The 18,946-nt window shown below is 32.9% G+C and overlaps 2 protein-coding genes across 2 annotated transcripts; one reads left to right on the top strand and one right to left on the bottom strand.

Moving 5' to 3' along the window:
* Window positions 1-496: 496 nt before the first annotated feature.
* On the bottom strand, window positions 497-12,546 carry LOC134691034 (alpha-amylase-like). Its single transcript, XM_063551222.1, has 6 exons — window positions 12,337-12,546; window positions 11,131-11,771; window positions 10,130-10,238; window positions 2,218-2,308; window positions 1,030-1,360; window positions 497-631 (listed from the first exon to the last, which is right to left on the bottom strand). Exons 1-6 carry the CDS (start codon window positions 12,528-12,530, stop codon window positions 594-596), a joined length of 1,404 nt encoding a protein of 467 aa, XP_063407292.1. The 5' UTR covers window positions 12,531-12,546; the 3' UTR covers window positions 497-593.
* Window positions 12,523-16,687, top strand: LOC134691033 (complement C1q-like protein 4). Its single transcript, XM_063551221.1, has 2 exons — window positions 12,523-13,034; window positions 14,765-16,687. The coding sequence occupies exons 1-2, from the start codon at window positions 12,767-12,769 to the stop codon at window positions 15,142-15,144; spliced, it is 648 nt and encodes a 215-aa protein (XP_063407291.1). The 5' UTR covers window positions 12,523-12,766; the 3' UTR covers window positions 15,145-16,687.
* The last annotated feature ends 2,259 nt before the right edge of the window (window positions 16,688-18,946 follow it).

Here is an 18,946-nt window from a genome sequence, read left to right on the forward strand (position 1 = left end):
TCGATATTGTTCAACTTTCTTTTTATTTGACCGTTTTAACGTTTTTTATTCAAGTGTCACTGATGAGTCTATTGTAGACGTGACGTACACAATTTAAATTCTGGTATCAATGATGAGTTTATCTATATCATTCATACAAAGTTTTCATAAAAATTGTCGAAGTACAGGTGCTAAAATGTAGAGTCTCACAGAATACGAAATAACGTTGGATCAACAACTTTGCGCAACAGATGACACAAACGTTGTCATTCCCTTAAAATGCGTAACATCGAATAACATTGAATAAATGTCATTTGTAAAAGGTCTTTCGATCAAAGTTCGAAAAAAAGCATTTCGCCTTGGTCTTTATTTGACCGTTTTAACTTTTTTTTATTCGAGCTTCAGTGATGAGTCTATTGTAGACGAGACGTACAAAATTTAAATTCTGGTATCTATGATGAGTTTATCTATAACATTCATATAAGGTTTCTAAAAAATTGTCGAAGTACAATAACTATTTGAGACTTTTACATTTATTTAAAGATACCGATTATTTAATGTCATATCTTTTTGGTAACAATTTATCAGTGTTATGATTAGAAATAAGTGATTGTTTATGTTGTTACTTTTCTCTGACTTCCTTTCTTCGCACCTGAAAAAAAAAATCGAATTTGAAAATTATTTAGAAATTTGGATCTTATTCAGCTGTGTCCTTGCCTATTAAAATGAATGTACTGCATAAGAGGTATTATTTTATCTTTAAATAAATAGTTAAAGATTATGTTTATCTAAATTATGCAAAGGAATGAAATAGATTAATATGACTTGCTTACCATTTCCGGAACACTAGAGATCATAAGCGGTTTTTAGTAAGGTTTGTTTTGCCTTTAGTTTTTAGGTTGTTTTTGTCGTTTTGGGGGATTTGTTTACATGATGTTTTCAAATTGTCTTTTAATAGTTTGTTTAAAAATCCCATTGGTATCTTCCGCCCCTCTTTTCCTTTTTTCTTTACATGATAGAACAAATACTTATTTGTTTACAAATTCATACCTATATGTATTGCCACCATGGGATCATCTGAACTACTCCTGATATTGAAATGAGCGGTTCCATCTCCATTTACATGCACTTCTGTACCAGTGCATTTGCTACCATCATAACTTCCGGATATAACATCACAGTAAGTGCCTTGTGGGAGTCCAGTTTGTAAATTTCTATTCAAATCAGACGTTTCTACATTTATCGCAATGAATCCTTTATTTCCTCTGGAAAACGCTATTTGGTAGTTACCATTATCCCACCAATGTTGCATATTGGTTCCCATTACAACATTTCTGAATGCCACCATGTTATAGATTTCACGCCATCTATGCTCGCACACCTGTAAAATAAGCGATGGTTTTATGGTTTGAGGGCAACTGTTTAATGACAACTGCGTCCTTCTTATTTAAATAAACAAATGTTTTTCAAACTTTTAAAGTTTTCTTTTAGTGTTTATGTTGGCCAGTAAGTAACCACCAATTCATCTTCAATTGGGGCGCCTTTATTTTCTATAAATTAGTTGAGCAGATGTCTTTAAAAAAACATTTCAGAAGCGAGGAAAACAAAAACAACAGTTTGTTTTCATTTATTAACGAGTTACAAACAAACCTGTTCCTGTATGTTTGTGTAAAAAAGCAATTCGTTTTGTATTAAAGTGAAAACATATCTTTTGCTAGTAGAAATAATGCCATGCCCTCATAAAGATGAATGATCAGTCGGAATAGCAGTCGTAAATCAAATTGATTGCGTCTTAATCTAACTAGTTTTTGAACATTATGGCACAAATGTGTACTTCTAGTTTATCATGTATATTTGTGCATATATTCGATTCAAAGTGGAAATAAATATTAAAGAAAACATGTGTTCCAGGTTCGAAAGATTAACCCATAATGATCCACAATGCATGATCAGATTGTAATTTGTGCTCCTATGAATTCATTGGGGTGGATTTAGAAAAAAATATAGTATACACTCCGACTCATTCTTATACAATTATTCAAACGTCTTTTGTAACGCATTTGGATAATGCAAGTCAATTCATCAATCGATCTGTATGATTATAAAAGCTATTAATTGGATATTTTGTCTCTTCAATATAAACACCATAGTTCTTCTTATTTCAATTAAAAATCTGTTATTTCTTACGAGTTTGTAGCCATAGTTTTATTATCTAATTAAAATGTAAACATAACATACCCAACCATTGCCACAGCTTAAGTCTGATATCGATCCCCAGTTAACATTCTTTGTAGACATATCTCCGTTATGAGGAGGTCCTTCGTCGGAACTATATAATATATTTGAACATTTTATTGTTTGTCTCATTTGACTATGAATTTTATCAAAAATTCCAAAAAACACATGGCATGGAGTTTTTAATACTTCAAATTGTAAAATATATCAGAAGAAGCATAAACAATCAAAAGTGTAAACATTTTGATGATCACATTAACGTAGAACTCGCATTATTTGTTTTCTCAAAATTAAATTCTTTGCATATGTTTCGAATCACGTAAACATGGTAAATGGACTAAGAATAGACAAAATATAATGGTAACGAACAAAAACTAAAAATATCGCACGAACTATAAAATGACCGAGAACGGGTGCGTCGTCAGGGTAAGCGTTAACTGCTGTTTATGCATCACCTGCACTAAAATCCAAACTCATTCAAAATATCCGAATTAGGAATAGGACACCAACAGCTAATTAAAAATAGAGATATGAGGGCTAATCTAGATTCTAAAGACCAACGTCCGCAAAACTTGCCACTAGTGAGTCAAGACAATAACATATCGTATCAGTCAACCAATTCGTGATGGTGATCTGAACATTTATGAAGTGGCGATTTCAGTTGTTCTTCCTAAAACATCGTGTTTGAAATTAAGAAGTATGAGTACCCAAGACCCGATAAAATATAACATGTACAGTTGCTTTATATTGACGTAATATATTAACTGAATCTTTTAAAAAAAGTTGATGAATACTATTTTGTGGGCTACATAATGGTTAAATAGAGAAAACAACACAAGCGACATAAGTATCTACTTTATACGTTAAATGTTACTTAACAATGGTATTTGTACGTATGAAGCGTCAACTTCATGTTATTTATACCTTCCAAGCGTCATTTCAACATACATTATACATATGAAAGTGAAAATTATTAATTTGGATTGTCTTTCTTTTCCCAAAATCATTTTTAGACCGTTAAACAGGTGAAAACGTACATGGTATTAATCACTGACTTTGCATACGTAATGTGGTAAGTCCGTGATTGTTTTTACAGATTCAAATTTTTTTTTGACAGTAAGCTAAAAAATACGATTTTTATAGATAAAATGAAATATATCAGTATCTTTTAATTTAAGTTGTCATATTTGATACCTTTTTTCCAAATTAATTTGTTAAAGTTTTCGGTGAAGACGACATTTGTATCTTTACAGTTGTTATGTTAATGCGCAATGTTATTTAGCAACCGATGGACACTTATTTAGATTACTAGAAGATCTTTGTAGAGTCCCTAGTCATCAATTCCATTTTTTTAAATGCGTTGCAGCGCATATTACAGGAAATCGAACAAACTTTGAAATTTATGCAAGGAAATAAATCAAGATTTTAAAATTATTAGGAGTCAAAACAGATAAAAGGAAATGTAGCTGATGGCTGCAATTTTTTTTTCCTCTTTGAAAGTTTATTCTGTTTCATGCAGAAAGAGCAAGAGCCATTACAACATATGTAAAGTAAATTTGAGGAAATTTCAGTCATACACTGGTACACACGATTTTATATTACATTCATTTATTTTATAGTCTGAGTAAAGCCGTTTTCAATTAATATTTTATAGTGCGTCTTTTCTGTTTGTAATGTTAATATACTGCTGTATCAGGTTTAGGGTGAAGGTTGGCCTATGTTAAAACGTTCAAATCCGCTGCATATATTCCTAAGTCAGGAATTTAATTCAGGAACAGTGCTTGTCGTTTGTTGGTATGTTTGATAAATGTTTCTCGTTTTGGTAAATAGATTAGACCGTCGGTTTTCCTGTTTGAATTGTGATACAATGGTCATTTTGGGGCCCTTTGTAGCTTGCTCTTATGCTCATTGTATTCTGCTGTTGCGTTGGATAGTTATGATGTTGCTGTTAATTTGCTGCTTTTAAGAATCAAATAAAGGAAATCACATTCAAACTCATTGCATGATTTTTTTTCTTTATTTATATGTTTATGAATTTAAAGAAAAATCCCCTCTGTTCGTTCTTCCCTCAAGCAACAGCAGTAGCATGACTACGTAGGAAGTGAAATGAGAACGACAAAAGGTGTAGGAGCATTGAAAACAGTTTTAAAAAAAAATCTTAATATGAGTATTTTAAGCAGCAGCAACAACAACTCTCTATCCTCGAATACGGCAGCAGCAAAACACACACAAGAAGGTAGTTAGCACAAGAGCTGTAGAGGAAGTAAAAGCATTACATGGAAACACCTTGTATATGACTCAACATGAAGCAACAGCAGCAGCGGCAATACTTTAAAGTGTCACGAAATGAACACTACTACACTAGGCCGATATTTAATAATACAACTTGAAAACGTCACAGAAAGCACCCAAATTAGAATTTTAACCTATCAATATAGATAAAAAGATGTGGTGTGAGTGCCAATGAGACAATGTTACATCCTAGTCCAGTCCATATATGAATTTGAGAACGCAGACCTTATAGAAAGCACCCCGACCCGTAAAGCCCTGTCTCGTAGTTGCAACGTTATAACGCCCAACATTGATCGATTCTGTTCCGGAACTATTTTAATTTACTCCATCTTCTAGTGAAGAGTTGGCCTGAGCTGGAACTTGCAGTGATTTTGCATTGTAACCCAAGATAAAAAAAAACAAAAAAACACCTAGAACTATTTCTATACAAATTTACCCATCCGAGAAGTTTAGAACCAAAAAGGCGGAAAGATGTTGGGACTCCCAATCGGCACTCCATAGGTTAAATCCGTTTACATGGTGTCAACAAGAAACTAACATCGGCTGTATAACGTAATCCAACATTGAAGTTTAAATACATCTTCTCACAGATAAGATGAAGTCTTTTTTTCCTACATATTCAATTTAGTTTCGCGAAATGTTGCACAATTCTGAAGCGCAAATTCAATGCATGATTTCTCGAAAAACCTTTTGAAATTAAATGATGCGGTTAGTATTCCTATCATGGTAGACCAGTTGCCGCATCACAATGTAAGGGGTATATTCACATCACTTAATGTCAAACATCTGATATTTCAGGAAGCTACCATTTGAATTTAAAGGGGGGGGGGGGGGGGGGGGCTACGATAAAAAGAATTGTGTCCTGCATTTTTTTAAAGTTGTAATTTCTGTCCTGCATTTTTATTTTATTTGGTCCTGGTTTTTTTTGCCCAGTTGCTCATTCTGCCTTTTTTCAATCGAAACTCATGTCCTGTATTTTTTAAATCAAAATTTCTGTCCTGCCTTTTTTTTTATAAATTTCATCTAACCGGAACTTGTACAACCTTATCTAAAAAAATCTACTGATGAAACAAATGTTTTAAGCTCTTTGATGAAACAAATGTGTTAAGCTCTTTGATGAAACAAATGTTTTAATCTCATAGGTTAAATCCGTTTACATGGTGTCAACAAGGAGGTATAAAAGCGTCAAAAGGGGGATATAAATAAAACAAAAAGTCATATATCACAGAAAACTATTTCTTATAGGAAATTGTTGTTAAAAAACAAATTACATTTTTGCTTCGTATCACTAATTTCCAATTAATTCTTATTTGTAAAGTACGTAATCCAGTCGTAGCTATAAAAGTTACGACAACAATTACATGAACCGTCAATGAATTGTAGTCTAGGCCTTTTATCTGCAATATAGTAATATGCATTTTCTACACAAAATGTAAAGGTCTAGATCGACTCAGTTTTGAAGAGACCAATAATTGTGATAGACTAATTTTTTTAAGGATTAACAATAAAATATTAAAATCCTAATTAATGTACAAAAAAATGAACGAAAAACAAATATGTAACACGGCACCAAACGACAACCACTGAATTACAGGCTCTAGACTTGGGTACAGACACAAAATGTAACGAAATGTAAAAATCATTTGAAAAAGGCTTATCTGTAGATATTCGGTCTCCACAGTATATCATGTACCTTTTGGGAACCCAAAAATATATTTGCTTTTCTCTTTATTTCATAGCAACGTTATGTTACATATTTATATATGACGTTTAGCCAAGACACAAATATAGGCTGATTAAGGAGGGTTAATACTCAGTTTTTAGACATTTTGTCAGATTTTCAGAATCCTCTGGTTTTATCCTTCAATGTGCCTTGAATTTTTTTGCCCATTAACCCCCTTTTTTATTCATAACATATATTTAAATAAGCTATTTTTCAAAATCTTATAAAATCCGTGTTATTTTTTCATAGTTGTTTTAAATAGATAGTGGTCAATGTTTAATGAATGAAAAGTCTAGAGAAAATTGTTTCCCGCCAAATTTTTAACGACTTATATCTCGAAAACATACACACGGACCCTCCATTTTTTTCTGCTTTTATAGTTTCTTTAATTGTATACTATCAATTACAACAGTCTTTTAAAAAGCTTGTTTTTTTTTAAATAGAGTAGCAAACATCCTTAAGTTTAACTTGGGTTAATTAAACTAAATTGATTTGTGTGGGACTTGTGCTTAATTATCTAAAAAAAACATTTTATTGATTGATATAGATCATTACTCATCTAGTGTTCACTGGTTATACAAGTTCCTGACCTGTGAAGTGGAGCTGTAGGAGACTCTATTATATTTGTTTGTCTGTCTATCGGGTGGTCTTGTCTGTCTGTCTGTCTGTCTGTCTGTCTGTCTGTCTGTCTGTCTGTCTGTCTGTCTGTCTGGTCATGTCTGTCTGTCTGTCTGTCTAATTGGTGGTCTAGTCTGGCTGTCTTGTCTGTCTGGTGGTCTTGTATGTCTGTCTGTCTGGTGATCTTGTCTATATGTCAGTTTATCTGGTGTTGTTGTCCGTCTGTCTGTTTATCTGGTGTGTCTGTCTGTCTGTCTGTCTTGTCTGTCTGTCTGTCCGTCTGTGTCTCTTTGGTGGTCTTGTTTGTGTGTCTGTCTGGTGGTGTTTTTTTTAGGTCGGTCTGTCTCTCTGATGGTCTTGTCGGTCTGATGGTTTTATCTGTCTGTATATCTGTCTTTCTGGTGGTATTGTCTGGCTGGCAAATGTCCATGATTTAATCCAGATCAAGTTCGAATTTGTTTGGGTCTTATGAGTTTGACCGTGTTATTCTTAATATGCTGGATACAATCCACGAGCCTGTGTCCACACTTGTTTCATTCGATATTTCATAAACGTGTTTGCAAGAAGTTTTTCCCCAAAAAAAAACTTCGTTACTTATGTGTTCAACCTTACTGTAGATACTTGTTTAAAGAGATGTTTGGTACAATATAACCAGGAGATTGGCACTCAGATGTTCCTTTAATTTTCTTTCTAATTTTGACATCATAGAAGGAACGCACAATCTTTTATTTGTTTAAAAATTCTGTGCAGAGGGGCATTCTATTTCGTACAGACAATTTGATGAAGCATAAAGAATAAAACTTTAAAAAAATCCTTTGTTTAACCACAAAAGATGAATGGTCGATATCTAACAATATAAACAATCAGATAGCTAACTACAAGGGGGAGTAATGTTGATTTTAAGCAACTATTGGTTACCGTATGACCTTCATTATTGAGTTTTAGTCCAGATCCAGGGCTCAATTTCAGATTGCCTTAATTATGTACTGACGACAATAAACAAACAAGAACTATCTTGATATAAGATATACGACACATGTATATGTTGGCGTGAAGTTTTGTATCAACTATAAATATTCATTTTTAGATTTTTGTATAATTTCACACATGGTGATTCTGACTTGACTATAAGGTCTATCTGACGGGGATAAACAACAACCTTCAAAATACTAGTTATGATAACTATACGCCAAACACAACTTTACGTCAAACACAACTTTAAATTAGAGATACAACCTATTTTGGTGTGAATATCGTGGATATCGTCAACAAAGTGAGATGATATTTGTATTTTGAGATTTTTTATTTCAATTATAATATTGTAATAATAATATGCTTTGACTTAATTATTAACCCTTGACATTTAAAACAAAGTATAACAGATGTATAGCAGTGTCTCTAGTTATTGAATCCTAAACTGGATATCAGCTCTTTATACCTTCCTTTGCTTCCATTAATTACGAATATTTTTCTTGCGAAATAATGGTCAATAATTTTAAGTTACCAGAATCACTAAATACTAAAAAAATCAAAATGCTTTTTCAAGTTTAAGACGTGCATGTTAGCTTACAGATCGACTAATTGTGCACTGACGAAATCTCTTTTTTGGAAAGGGAATTAAAACGAAAAAGCAAACATGTGCAAACCAAACACAAATAGTATAAGCAGCAACTTAGTCAAGCACTGAGTAGCATATGACCGGGCATAAATTATGGCGGTGGACAAACATGTTTACCGACTCAAAATTATCTCCTAAGTTTAGAAAGCGATGCAACAGCAGTCGGTAAAATCACTTTAAAAAGACAGTTGCAACAATTCACAATAAATAACTCGTAAGAAATAGTCTAAGCTATGACATAGATTAACGATCTGAGATATAAAAGCCCGGGATGACGAAGTATAAAAAAAATGAAAGACGAAAACATTTCAAAAAGACAACACCAGACCATAAAAGCAGAATTCAGCCGATTAATGGCATTGGGCTGTATCTGTTTTTTGATCGGTTTGTTTCTATCAAACAAAAAAGACTTACACGTACAGTATCAACCAACAAAAGATTGTTTAATTGGCCAATGTATTCATGATTCCCTAACTGAAAATAACGTTTTCCACTAATGTTGTCTTAATTCAAATATCCTAATTAGATTATGGAAAAATATGAAGATAAACTTATGGCTGAATGCAATTCGGAATAAGGGAGACAATTCAATCTCAAATATAGTCTTAATTGTGATTTCTTACGTATACTTTATGTATGACGTTAGTAAAGTCAGATATCGAGAATTCTCTAGTAAGTGATGAGTCTTATATTGCAAAGTAACATGTTTTTTATGCGTGAGACAAAAATGAATAATCTGTGTAAGACTAGAATTTATTTTAGAAAACAACAAGAATGTGTCCATAGTACTCGGATGCCCCACTCGCACTATCATTTTCTATATTCAGTGGACCGTGAGCTTTGGATATAAACTCTAATTTGCCATTAACATAAGGAAGATCATATAATAGGGAACATGTGTACTAAGTTTCAAGTTACTTCATAAAAAAATACCTTGACCAACAACTTTATCCTGAAGCGGGGACTATAATTTTCCATTTTCGGTGGACCATTAAATTCGGGTAAAAACTCTAATTTGGCATACAAATAAGAAATATCATATCATAGGGAACATATGTACTAAGTTCCAAGTTGATTGAACTTCAACCTCATCAAAAACTACCTTGATCAAAAACTTTAACCTGAGGCGGGACAGGCGGACGGACGAACGGACGAATGAACGAACTAACGAACGGCCACACAGACCGAAAAACATAAAGCAAAAACAAATGGTTGATTTAAACTTACCAAAGATTTAGAAAATTGTGTAACTGAAATAAGGACTATCTTCTCGATAGAATATTATACAAGATAAATTACACATAGTTGTTGTAACTTTTATTTTCCGTTCAGTTATAAAGTTCTGAGAACAAATTTACTTTTGACTTTTTTTTAAGCTTCTTTTTTTTCTCGACACCAAAGCTCAAATGATATTTGGACATGTCCTGTGATTTTTCTATTATTTTTTTATCGGGGGCGGGATATAAGTCACTGACTTATAGTTTAACGTCCTTAATTTTATCAAATGCAATATTAATTAGAATGGATAGTCTAATCATCATCAATTTACAATTTAATGAAAATGTGGCCAAGCCTAGCCTAGGGATTTAAGTACACAACCCTCCCCTTTTAATTTACTTATAGAGAATGAATAATGGAACATAGAAATGGATAATAAAAATCACCTGCCAAAACTGAAACTACTCATCACTCTTGTGAAACCATAAGGATGTGCCAACATGAAGGCAGTTGCCATTTTATATCTTTTCGGGTCGCTGTGTGTCAGTACACCTCCTGAAAAAAACCCACCATATTATTAAATTTTAGGTAGTGCCATTACAAAAATCTCTTCACTGACCCCTATTTTTCTTTTCATAATTTTATTACATATACAATTAGTTTAAAAAGCCATTTTTGAAAATGCTATGAAATCCTTGTTATTTTTTAAGAAAAAGGGTGCCTGTGTTAAATGTATGAACAGTCTAGAGAATATAATTTCCCGCCAAATAATCAATGGCTTATATGTCGAAAACAAGCATACGGTCCCTTCAATTTGTTTTGGCTTTTTTAGTTTCTTTATTTATATACTAATAATGTATAACAGTCTTTGAAAAAGCTTATTGTTTCAAAAATATGGTCTGGATCAGAATTAGTCTTGTTAATACGTGTAATAGGTCTGTAGCAGTCTTAAAACAACAAATGTATGTCTGGTCTATCAAAAACGAAGTTAACTTGCCTGTATGCTTACAATTTCATACGTGATATCGAATTTGAACTAATTGATTTTTTGACATATTCAAATTCCTTCAAACTGTCAAAATTCAATATATATTATACAATATATAAAAATATCATCTAAGGAGACGTGGTATAATTGCCATTGAATCCGACGACTATTCATACCAATCTATAGACAACCATATGAACAATTACAAGTCACATTACGACTTTAGCAATGAGAAAATCCCATATTGGAAACCTATGTTTGACAAAAAGGAACGAACAATTTTATTAATACTTAAAAATGTTCGCTACTCTATTTCAAACAAGGCCTAAAACACATTCATACAATATACATGATATATGTGTCATCCAAATTCATAACATGTGCAAAATGTTCATATGATTCAAATAATAAGCATTCAGTTCCTAACGAATAATAAATACAAATTTTAGATATACCCACCTCTCCCGCCATGTCCTCTCTGGTTGTCATGGTTGTCAATGAATACGACCACGTCAGTTGTTTTTGGCATACTCCATGCCTCTCCCCAGGTCCGTAAATATTTTGCCGCATTCTGTCTTCTGAACACTTGCGCAAGTTTAATTCCAAAGATGAAATTCGTAACACGTGCACATCCTGTGTATTCCGATGCGCTGATAGCTTCACCGCCAATATCAATTACCTCTTGGAAGACAAAAGGTCTCGGGGAACCAGGAAAATACTGTGAATTTAAACCATGAAGCTTTCCATATATATTTTGTAGATCACCGGGCCACATGTGTTTAGGAGCATCCACTCGGAAACCAGCAACACCTATGGAGATAAGGTGATTCATATATTCTGCGATCTTGCTTCGTACGAACTCTTTTCCTAGTTTTAAGTCTGTCAAGGACACCAGACGACAGTTTCGTACTTCATCTTTGTTTCCATAGTTATGGATATTCATATCTCCAGAATGGCATTCATTGTTTCCGTTGAAATCCCACGATGAAAACGGAACGCCTGGGTAACTCAGGGCGCCACCATCCCAGTGGGATCCGCCTGTTCCTGTTCCCTGCCCACCGGCTCCTGTCATATGGTTTATTACAGCATCCACGTAAATCCTAGAGGAAATTTAAACATATTGATTTCGTAATAGTTTGCCCATTAAGAACGCAATATATTTGATTTCGTTTGATATTCCTCAACATAGAAGAAATAAAAACGCAAAAGGCAAAAAACAAATAGATGCATGCTACTTCCGCATGTATATGCATTTCTTTAATAATACGTATGGATATTATGGTGTACTGCCAGTCAAACCATTCTTTTGAGAAATACTTCAGAGATCAACTAGCTTTTTATTACGACATGAAAGCTTGTAACTAGTGTACGACCTGTAGCTAAAATAACATATCCATTCATGTTATCAATTGGTCAGTGATTCATAATTTTTTTTAAAGGTTATACACTATCGATGGGAGAAAATCTGAAGGTTTCATAGATCATATAGTTACCAAATGATACCGTATGTTGCCTTCGATTTCTGTTTGACGGTTTCTGTCTCATTCATTATAAAATAAATGTGTAATTGCAAACGACAAGCTCTTTCGGCTTACTAATGATACTTAATAAGAGCGTATGAATGACAGAAGATCACAGTTACAATTAGCTTGATAATTTTCAAACCTCACATTAGCTTTATTACATCTCTGTACCATCTCAGTGAACTGAGCCTCGTTACCACTTCTTGTGACTAATTTATAACTGACAGGTTGATATCTTTCCCACCATGGTCGATTTGGTGATGTCACAACACGGTTCTCAGTATCAGGATGTGATTTCTTTCGTAAAATATGAATTATTAAAAAGTATTTACACATAAGAAGTGTGTTTACATTACCTCGTATCACATTTCGGATGTATGTATTTCCGACCACTTCAGGAAAATATGATATTATTTATAATCACTTTGCACTTGGATTTAGAACTAACAGCACGTAGCAAAATTTTAAACGAGAAAATGAACGCCATTTTACTTTTCAATCTAGCTGGATTTGTCATTTCTGTTGTATGAGGAGACGACGGTTCATGTCTAACAAAAGCATGTAACAACAAAATGACAGCGCCATTGCTTGATAATCAAAACGCACCTCTTGTAGCGATGATCGACCTGTCAAAAGCTGATGAACACGTCAAAGAGTATGTCAACACAGCTTTAGAAACAAAAATGGCGAATCTAGTTAAAACGAAACTTGAAGATGTTTTCAAATCACTAAAGATTGAGGAAGATGTTAAACTTTATGTTGACGAAGTAAGACAAAATGTGACTTTAAACATCACGGACGATATTAAACGAATAATAGAGGAGGTTATTGAACGAAAACGTATGTAACTTAAAGCATTTGTTCTGTAATGGAAGAATGTTCCTGGTGTGTGTATTTTCTTTTGTATAAGAAATTACAGTCCTTACACCTAACCATAACTTATCTTAATGCGTTTCCCATTTATTGATATACAATGATTTTGTGGCATAAACTAAGTTTCTTACTTAGTTTTATTATGATTAAGGCGTGCGGGTTTTTTTTTCAGAGCCCCATAGGATTTTTTTTATATGATAAACAGTCATGGATCGAATATTTTGTTAGACGATGCTTTCGCTAATCGGTTGTTATAATAGCTTTCAAAAAGTTAACACAAGGAGTGTTTTTATCTGCTTGAGACTTCCGTATAAACATGATAAAGTCAACAACAGTGTAAAACGTATTTATTTTAAAACTTAAAATATTTTATTAAAGCAATATGTTCCCTCACCTGTATTCGGCCAACATTTTTGAAGTTGGGTCTAGAACATGTATTTATAACAAGTTTATTTGTAACAAATGGATCGAATTCGTTTCGAATGGTACCACAACCCGCGGTTTATAAAACTTTGAATGTGTTTTTCTTCCCAGGAGAGAGATTATATTATCTTAATTTGACATAATCTGCTGAATGTTTGGTCCTCAATTCTTTTCAACTTTGTACTTAAGCAAGTTATTTTTTTTAATATATTTTGGTGTCAGTCTATTGTAGACGAATCGCGTGTCATGCGTACACAACTGTGAGCATTGTATTTTCGGTGAGTTTGATTATTAACTGAATGAAAGGTAGACAATGCGGGATTGTCTCGCTGTATTGAAAACTCATTGGTGGTCTTCGGCGGTTTTCTGCTCTGTGGTCGGGTTATTGTCTCCTTGACACATTCACCATTTCTATTCTGAATTTTATTGCATGTTTGAAAGTCTTAGCATTAAAACGTTTCATGTCCTTATTTCTTCTTTGCACGTGGTTTCATTGATTTTGATAAGGCCAAACAAAAATGTATGTGTGTTTTCTATCACATGCTGAAAAAAACAAAGTAGGTAGTTGGGGATCTTTTTTTTTACATTAAATCTATAGGAGCAACATTTTTGGCCTAAGGTAGATTCTACCAGTTAGAAGGTTACTGTACAGACCCAAATTAGTTTCCTTTATTTGTTTTCTATAATGTTTTGTCTCAAATTCATATATCCTGTTAACGATTTCTGCATTTTTTGGGGTAATTTTGTAATTTTTAGTATAAGTGACAGAATCTACTTGAAATTTAGAAACATGACACTAATCGATCCAGTTGAATGATTTTGCCAAAACACATACTTTATTGTATAGACAAGACAAAATATATTTCGAAAACTGTAAACATTACCATGTTGCACCGGGCCAAGCCACTAAACAGTAAAAATAAAGCATACAAAAGATAAATTCAACTCTCTTCTTTCATTTTCACAAAAAAACGTAGAAATAAACGAAAAAGGGGAAAGTTAAAGATTTAAGAAATAAAACACTCTGATTAAAAGTTTACTATGATGACAACGAAAATAGGAGGCACTAATTGTAATATCAATAATTAGGATATTACCTAATCGATTCATTATAAATGAATACACGAGAAGTATGTATAGTAAATGTAAGAGCTTTTGATAGTGATCGAGTTTAATAATGGCTGGTTAATGTATCACTAATTACTAGAAGGACTATCAAAATACTCACACATGTAGAACTATGATATGCAACATTGTGTCTTTTTCACTTTCAGAAATGAAGCCAGCTTTCTTTGCAACATTAAAGGCAACTCAAAACCTTGGAAGAAAAGACGTGCTAAAATTTTCAAACGTAGTAACCAATATTGGAAGTGGTTATGACGTCAACACGGGAATTTTTAGAGCACCAAAGACGGGTGTATATGAGTTCTCTGCAAATTTCATTTCAAATGGTGACATGTGGCTTGAAATAAACTTAATGAAGAATGGACATTTTATAGCTCGGGGTCATTGTGCAAAGACACATGGCGTTGCTGGAACACTCCAAGTAATACTGGAACTACAGAAAGGTGACACGATATATCTTCAACATCCACGAGATTCCGGATCGGTTTACGGTGCCGATTACTCCATGTTTTCTGGACACATGCTTTGATAAGAAGTGTAACTGATCCATGAATTAATTTGATACCATTGTGTTATTGTGTTTTATTTGATTGTCATTGCCTAAAATATAACGCTTTGGTACTGGCATGATTTAACTGTAATTTTTCATTTTATGAATTATGGAATTGTTTGAAAACTGAGGTTGCAGATATATTTGATCATATTCTGTTTTTATCTAGACCTGCTGTTGACGTACTCTAAAGTATTTTATCATTTTGACTTTAAACTTTTTTTCGAACATACCTTAAGAATGATTTTCCATAAACATGTTAAAGAAGTGTCTTTCGCACTACAATTGGTACACTATTAATGCCGAATTAATGTATATATCTATATTAAAAGTCAATCTGAAACTTTTCCTCTGTTAATCAAGATACTTAAAACAATTTATATTCACAGGAAATCCAGTTGTCTATAAGTTTCAAATTCGTCAATTGATCAAGACAAAAAGACCCACGTAATTACATTTAATATTTTAAGTATCTTGTTCATATTTCATTATGAACTTTTTATTTGATAATATTTAGCGTCATATTCATATTCAGTTTGATAAATAATATATTCTTTCTGTTCAGCATTTAAGAAGACGGACAAAAGATTAGTTGTTATGATAAATTTAAAAGTTGATTTAAAACAGTAATAATATAATGGTTGCACATTTAAGAGCTAATTATTTGTCAATGAATAATATTTGTAAAAAAAAATGGTTGGAAAATGCCTTAATATTCATATATAATGCATGCTTTTCTGAAGATTTATCGCAGGTTATGTAATATATTGTGTTGCTAATGTCATGTACTAATATACAGTCGCATTGGGAATAGATCCTCCCCGTTTTTTTCAAATTTTCCAATAAATAAGATAATCTATCAACTCCAAAAATACATACCTTTTCGGGGTTTTTTTTGGGTTTTTTTTGTTGTTTTTTCTGGTAGATGGTTTGTATGTTCAATCACTCAACCAACTAGAAATTACAAATTTTAAATGCTTTGATAGATTTTTTTTAAATAAACACAAAAAGGGGACCCATTCCCCAACTGTCTGTGTACTAATAAGCTTTATCTGTTTGAAGTCATGATTAATTGAAATGAACTGAAATATCTTAACGCCATACATTGTATTAACCACTTACTTTGAATACATATTGTAACTAGTTGGTATAATGTAATAAGCAAACATATTTAATAAAAACATTTGTAATGTTATACCAATAAATCATCGGGAGATGCGGATTTCATAGATTGATGCAAATTATGAATACAAGTACTGAATTACGGTACATAGAATGATCGTATTAAGGATACAATCTTCAAAATGAGTAATTGATGATAAAAGGTTACAAAAGCTCTAGTACATGTACATTGTATCATCTTGAAGATATATACAGCATATACAATCGCTGCTCGAATGTTGCTACATAGAAATGGAAAGTTTGAAATGCGAAAGCAAAAAATCATAACTTGTATCGTAAAATTGTGTTTTCATCCAAAAAAATGTACAATATCTAAAAGTAAACCAAGAAAAAACAGTCATATCTGGGTGGTGTCATTTATTTCAAATTCGATTGGATGATGGCATTCGAATTAGTACTATGCTATGCTATTTCTCAAGGGCTGTAATATAAGTATTGATTTGCATATAACTGTGTGTAACACTGTTATATTGATTAAATTCTCTGAAATTTGCACAATGTCGCATTTATCATTCTTGTATTCTATTTTATGATTAGAGAGGGTCTTTCATCCTTACTTCAATGAAAGTTATTGTTTTTAATCTTATAATTTCGAAATTCTCCCAAACAGTTGTGACACCTGTTTTACCACATACAGCAAAGTACTTGTAGGTTTATTTTTATTCATTTTTTAATGGGTCAGCCGACGAAGTTTTTTGTGTAAAATTTTCTTATCATTTCCTTTTCGTCCATTGTTCATCGTGATTTTTTTTTAAAGATCTCCTCTGTAACCGGTTTCTTTGCTAAAAAAAGTGTCATGAGACATTTTCACTTTTTGTGATGAAGGTCGTTCATTGGCCTTTAACTGCTTACATTTACTACACTAAACTCTGGTGCATAATTGTCTCATTAGCAATGCTATCACACCTTGATAGTTTTATGTACATGTTGTACAGTAAATATAGATTTTCGGCTGATACGGACGAACGAACGGACGACCTGACGGACAGACAAAATAACGACCGACCGACGGACCAGCGAATAGATAAACAATTGCACAAATCATGTCTTTCTTGACTGTCCATGGCGTTAAAGGACTAAATCCCTAGGATGTGTTTTGATTAATTCTTGTCCCTGATGCATGATTATTTTATTATTATTGTTTTTGGCTTTTAACTAGCTTTCAGTAATTGCAAGTACTCTCAAATCGTACCTTCGTGTTAATTTGACCTGATGACACAATTTTTAATGCATTTCTGTAATTCAATGTTTACTTATTTTTTGTTATAACTCGTCTAACTTTTTTAAATATGTACCACGTTTGATAGATATCTATAGCTAGTATGACGATAAATTTTCACTTCTGTACTGTGAACAACAAATAATTTTTGTAAAAGTAGTATTCCGTTCTCCTAACAACAAAATTATTTACCTGTGTACGTTGTTCAATGCCATTTTGTCCAAGGTTAGAGTTTTTTCGACACGGTTCGCACATCTCTTTTTCATGTTGTATTCATATTGTGTCATAGATCAAACTTGTTCGTTGTATGTTTAGTTGTTTTTGTTTAAATCTCTTTTTGATTGAGTTAAGACATTTTAATTGATATTTTATAGTGTGTATTTTTATGTTGTAATGTAACACTACTGGTTGCGGTGAAGGTTGGCGCCTGTTAAACGATTAAACCCGCTGCATTTTTACTCCTCTATCCTAAGTCCGGAGCCTGTTGTTCAGTGGTTGTCGTTTGTTGGTGTGGTTTATAAGTGTTTCTCGTTACTCGTTTTTTATATAAATTAGACCGGTGGGTTTCCTGTTTAAATTGTTTCGAATTCATACTAGTCATTCTGGGGCCCTTAATAGCTTGCTGTTTGGTGTGTGCCAAGGCTCCACGTTTAAGGCCGTACTTTGACCTAAAATTGTTAACTTTTTAATCATTATGCATAGGATTGAGAGTTGTCTCAATGGCACTCATACCACATCTTCTTATTTAAAACAAGCTTTTATCGGGTATCGACTATCGTACATTGTGAACAAGTACAGGCTACCAAAAGACAAAAGCAGTTTATAGAAAGGGAATATGATCAAACTAGAATAAACTTGGATCGCTAACCAGACAAATTAACCTTCATTATGAAAAGAAATTCAATTATGACAAAAGCTGCTGTTTGTATTGCCTTCTATGTCCTAAAACTACCAAAATATTTCACCTTTTAGTAGCAAAAGAGAAGAGTTTTGATAATTTTTAATTAGAACATACGTCTTTCCTAGTAAAAACGTCTTAAAAAAAACACCAAACTCCAAGGTAAGCTCATAGAGTTCATAAATGCGGACAATATGCAATGCTCGACTATATCAAATCTTCCAATCAGCTGTCCTCTACTGTTTCCGAACAATCTGCGATGCAATTTTGGAAAAATTTTTGACATTGGCCAAACAAAATAAAGATTGCCGCGGGCATAATTTGTTGAGAGAAGCAACTCACAGGTGATTTCTTAAAATGGCAATAGAATCAACATCTTTTATTTCTGCAGCCAAGCTTTACAAATAGGCAAAACAAAGTGAAAATTTCAGGGATTGTGGGTCCTCGATATTGTTCAACTTTCTTTTTATTTGACCGTTTTA

The sequence above is a fragment of the Mytilus trossulus genome, chromosome 11 (genome assembly GCF_036588685.1).
Source record: "Mytilus trossulus isolate FHL-02 chromosome 11, PNRI_Mtr1.1.1.hap1, whole genome shotgun sequence".
Taxonomy (NCBI): domain Eukaryota; kingdom Metazoa; phylum Mollusca; class Bivalvia; order Mytilida; family Mytilidae; genus Mytilus; species Mytilus trossulus.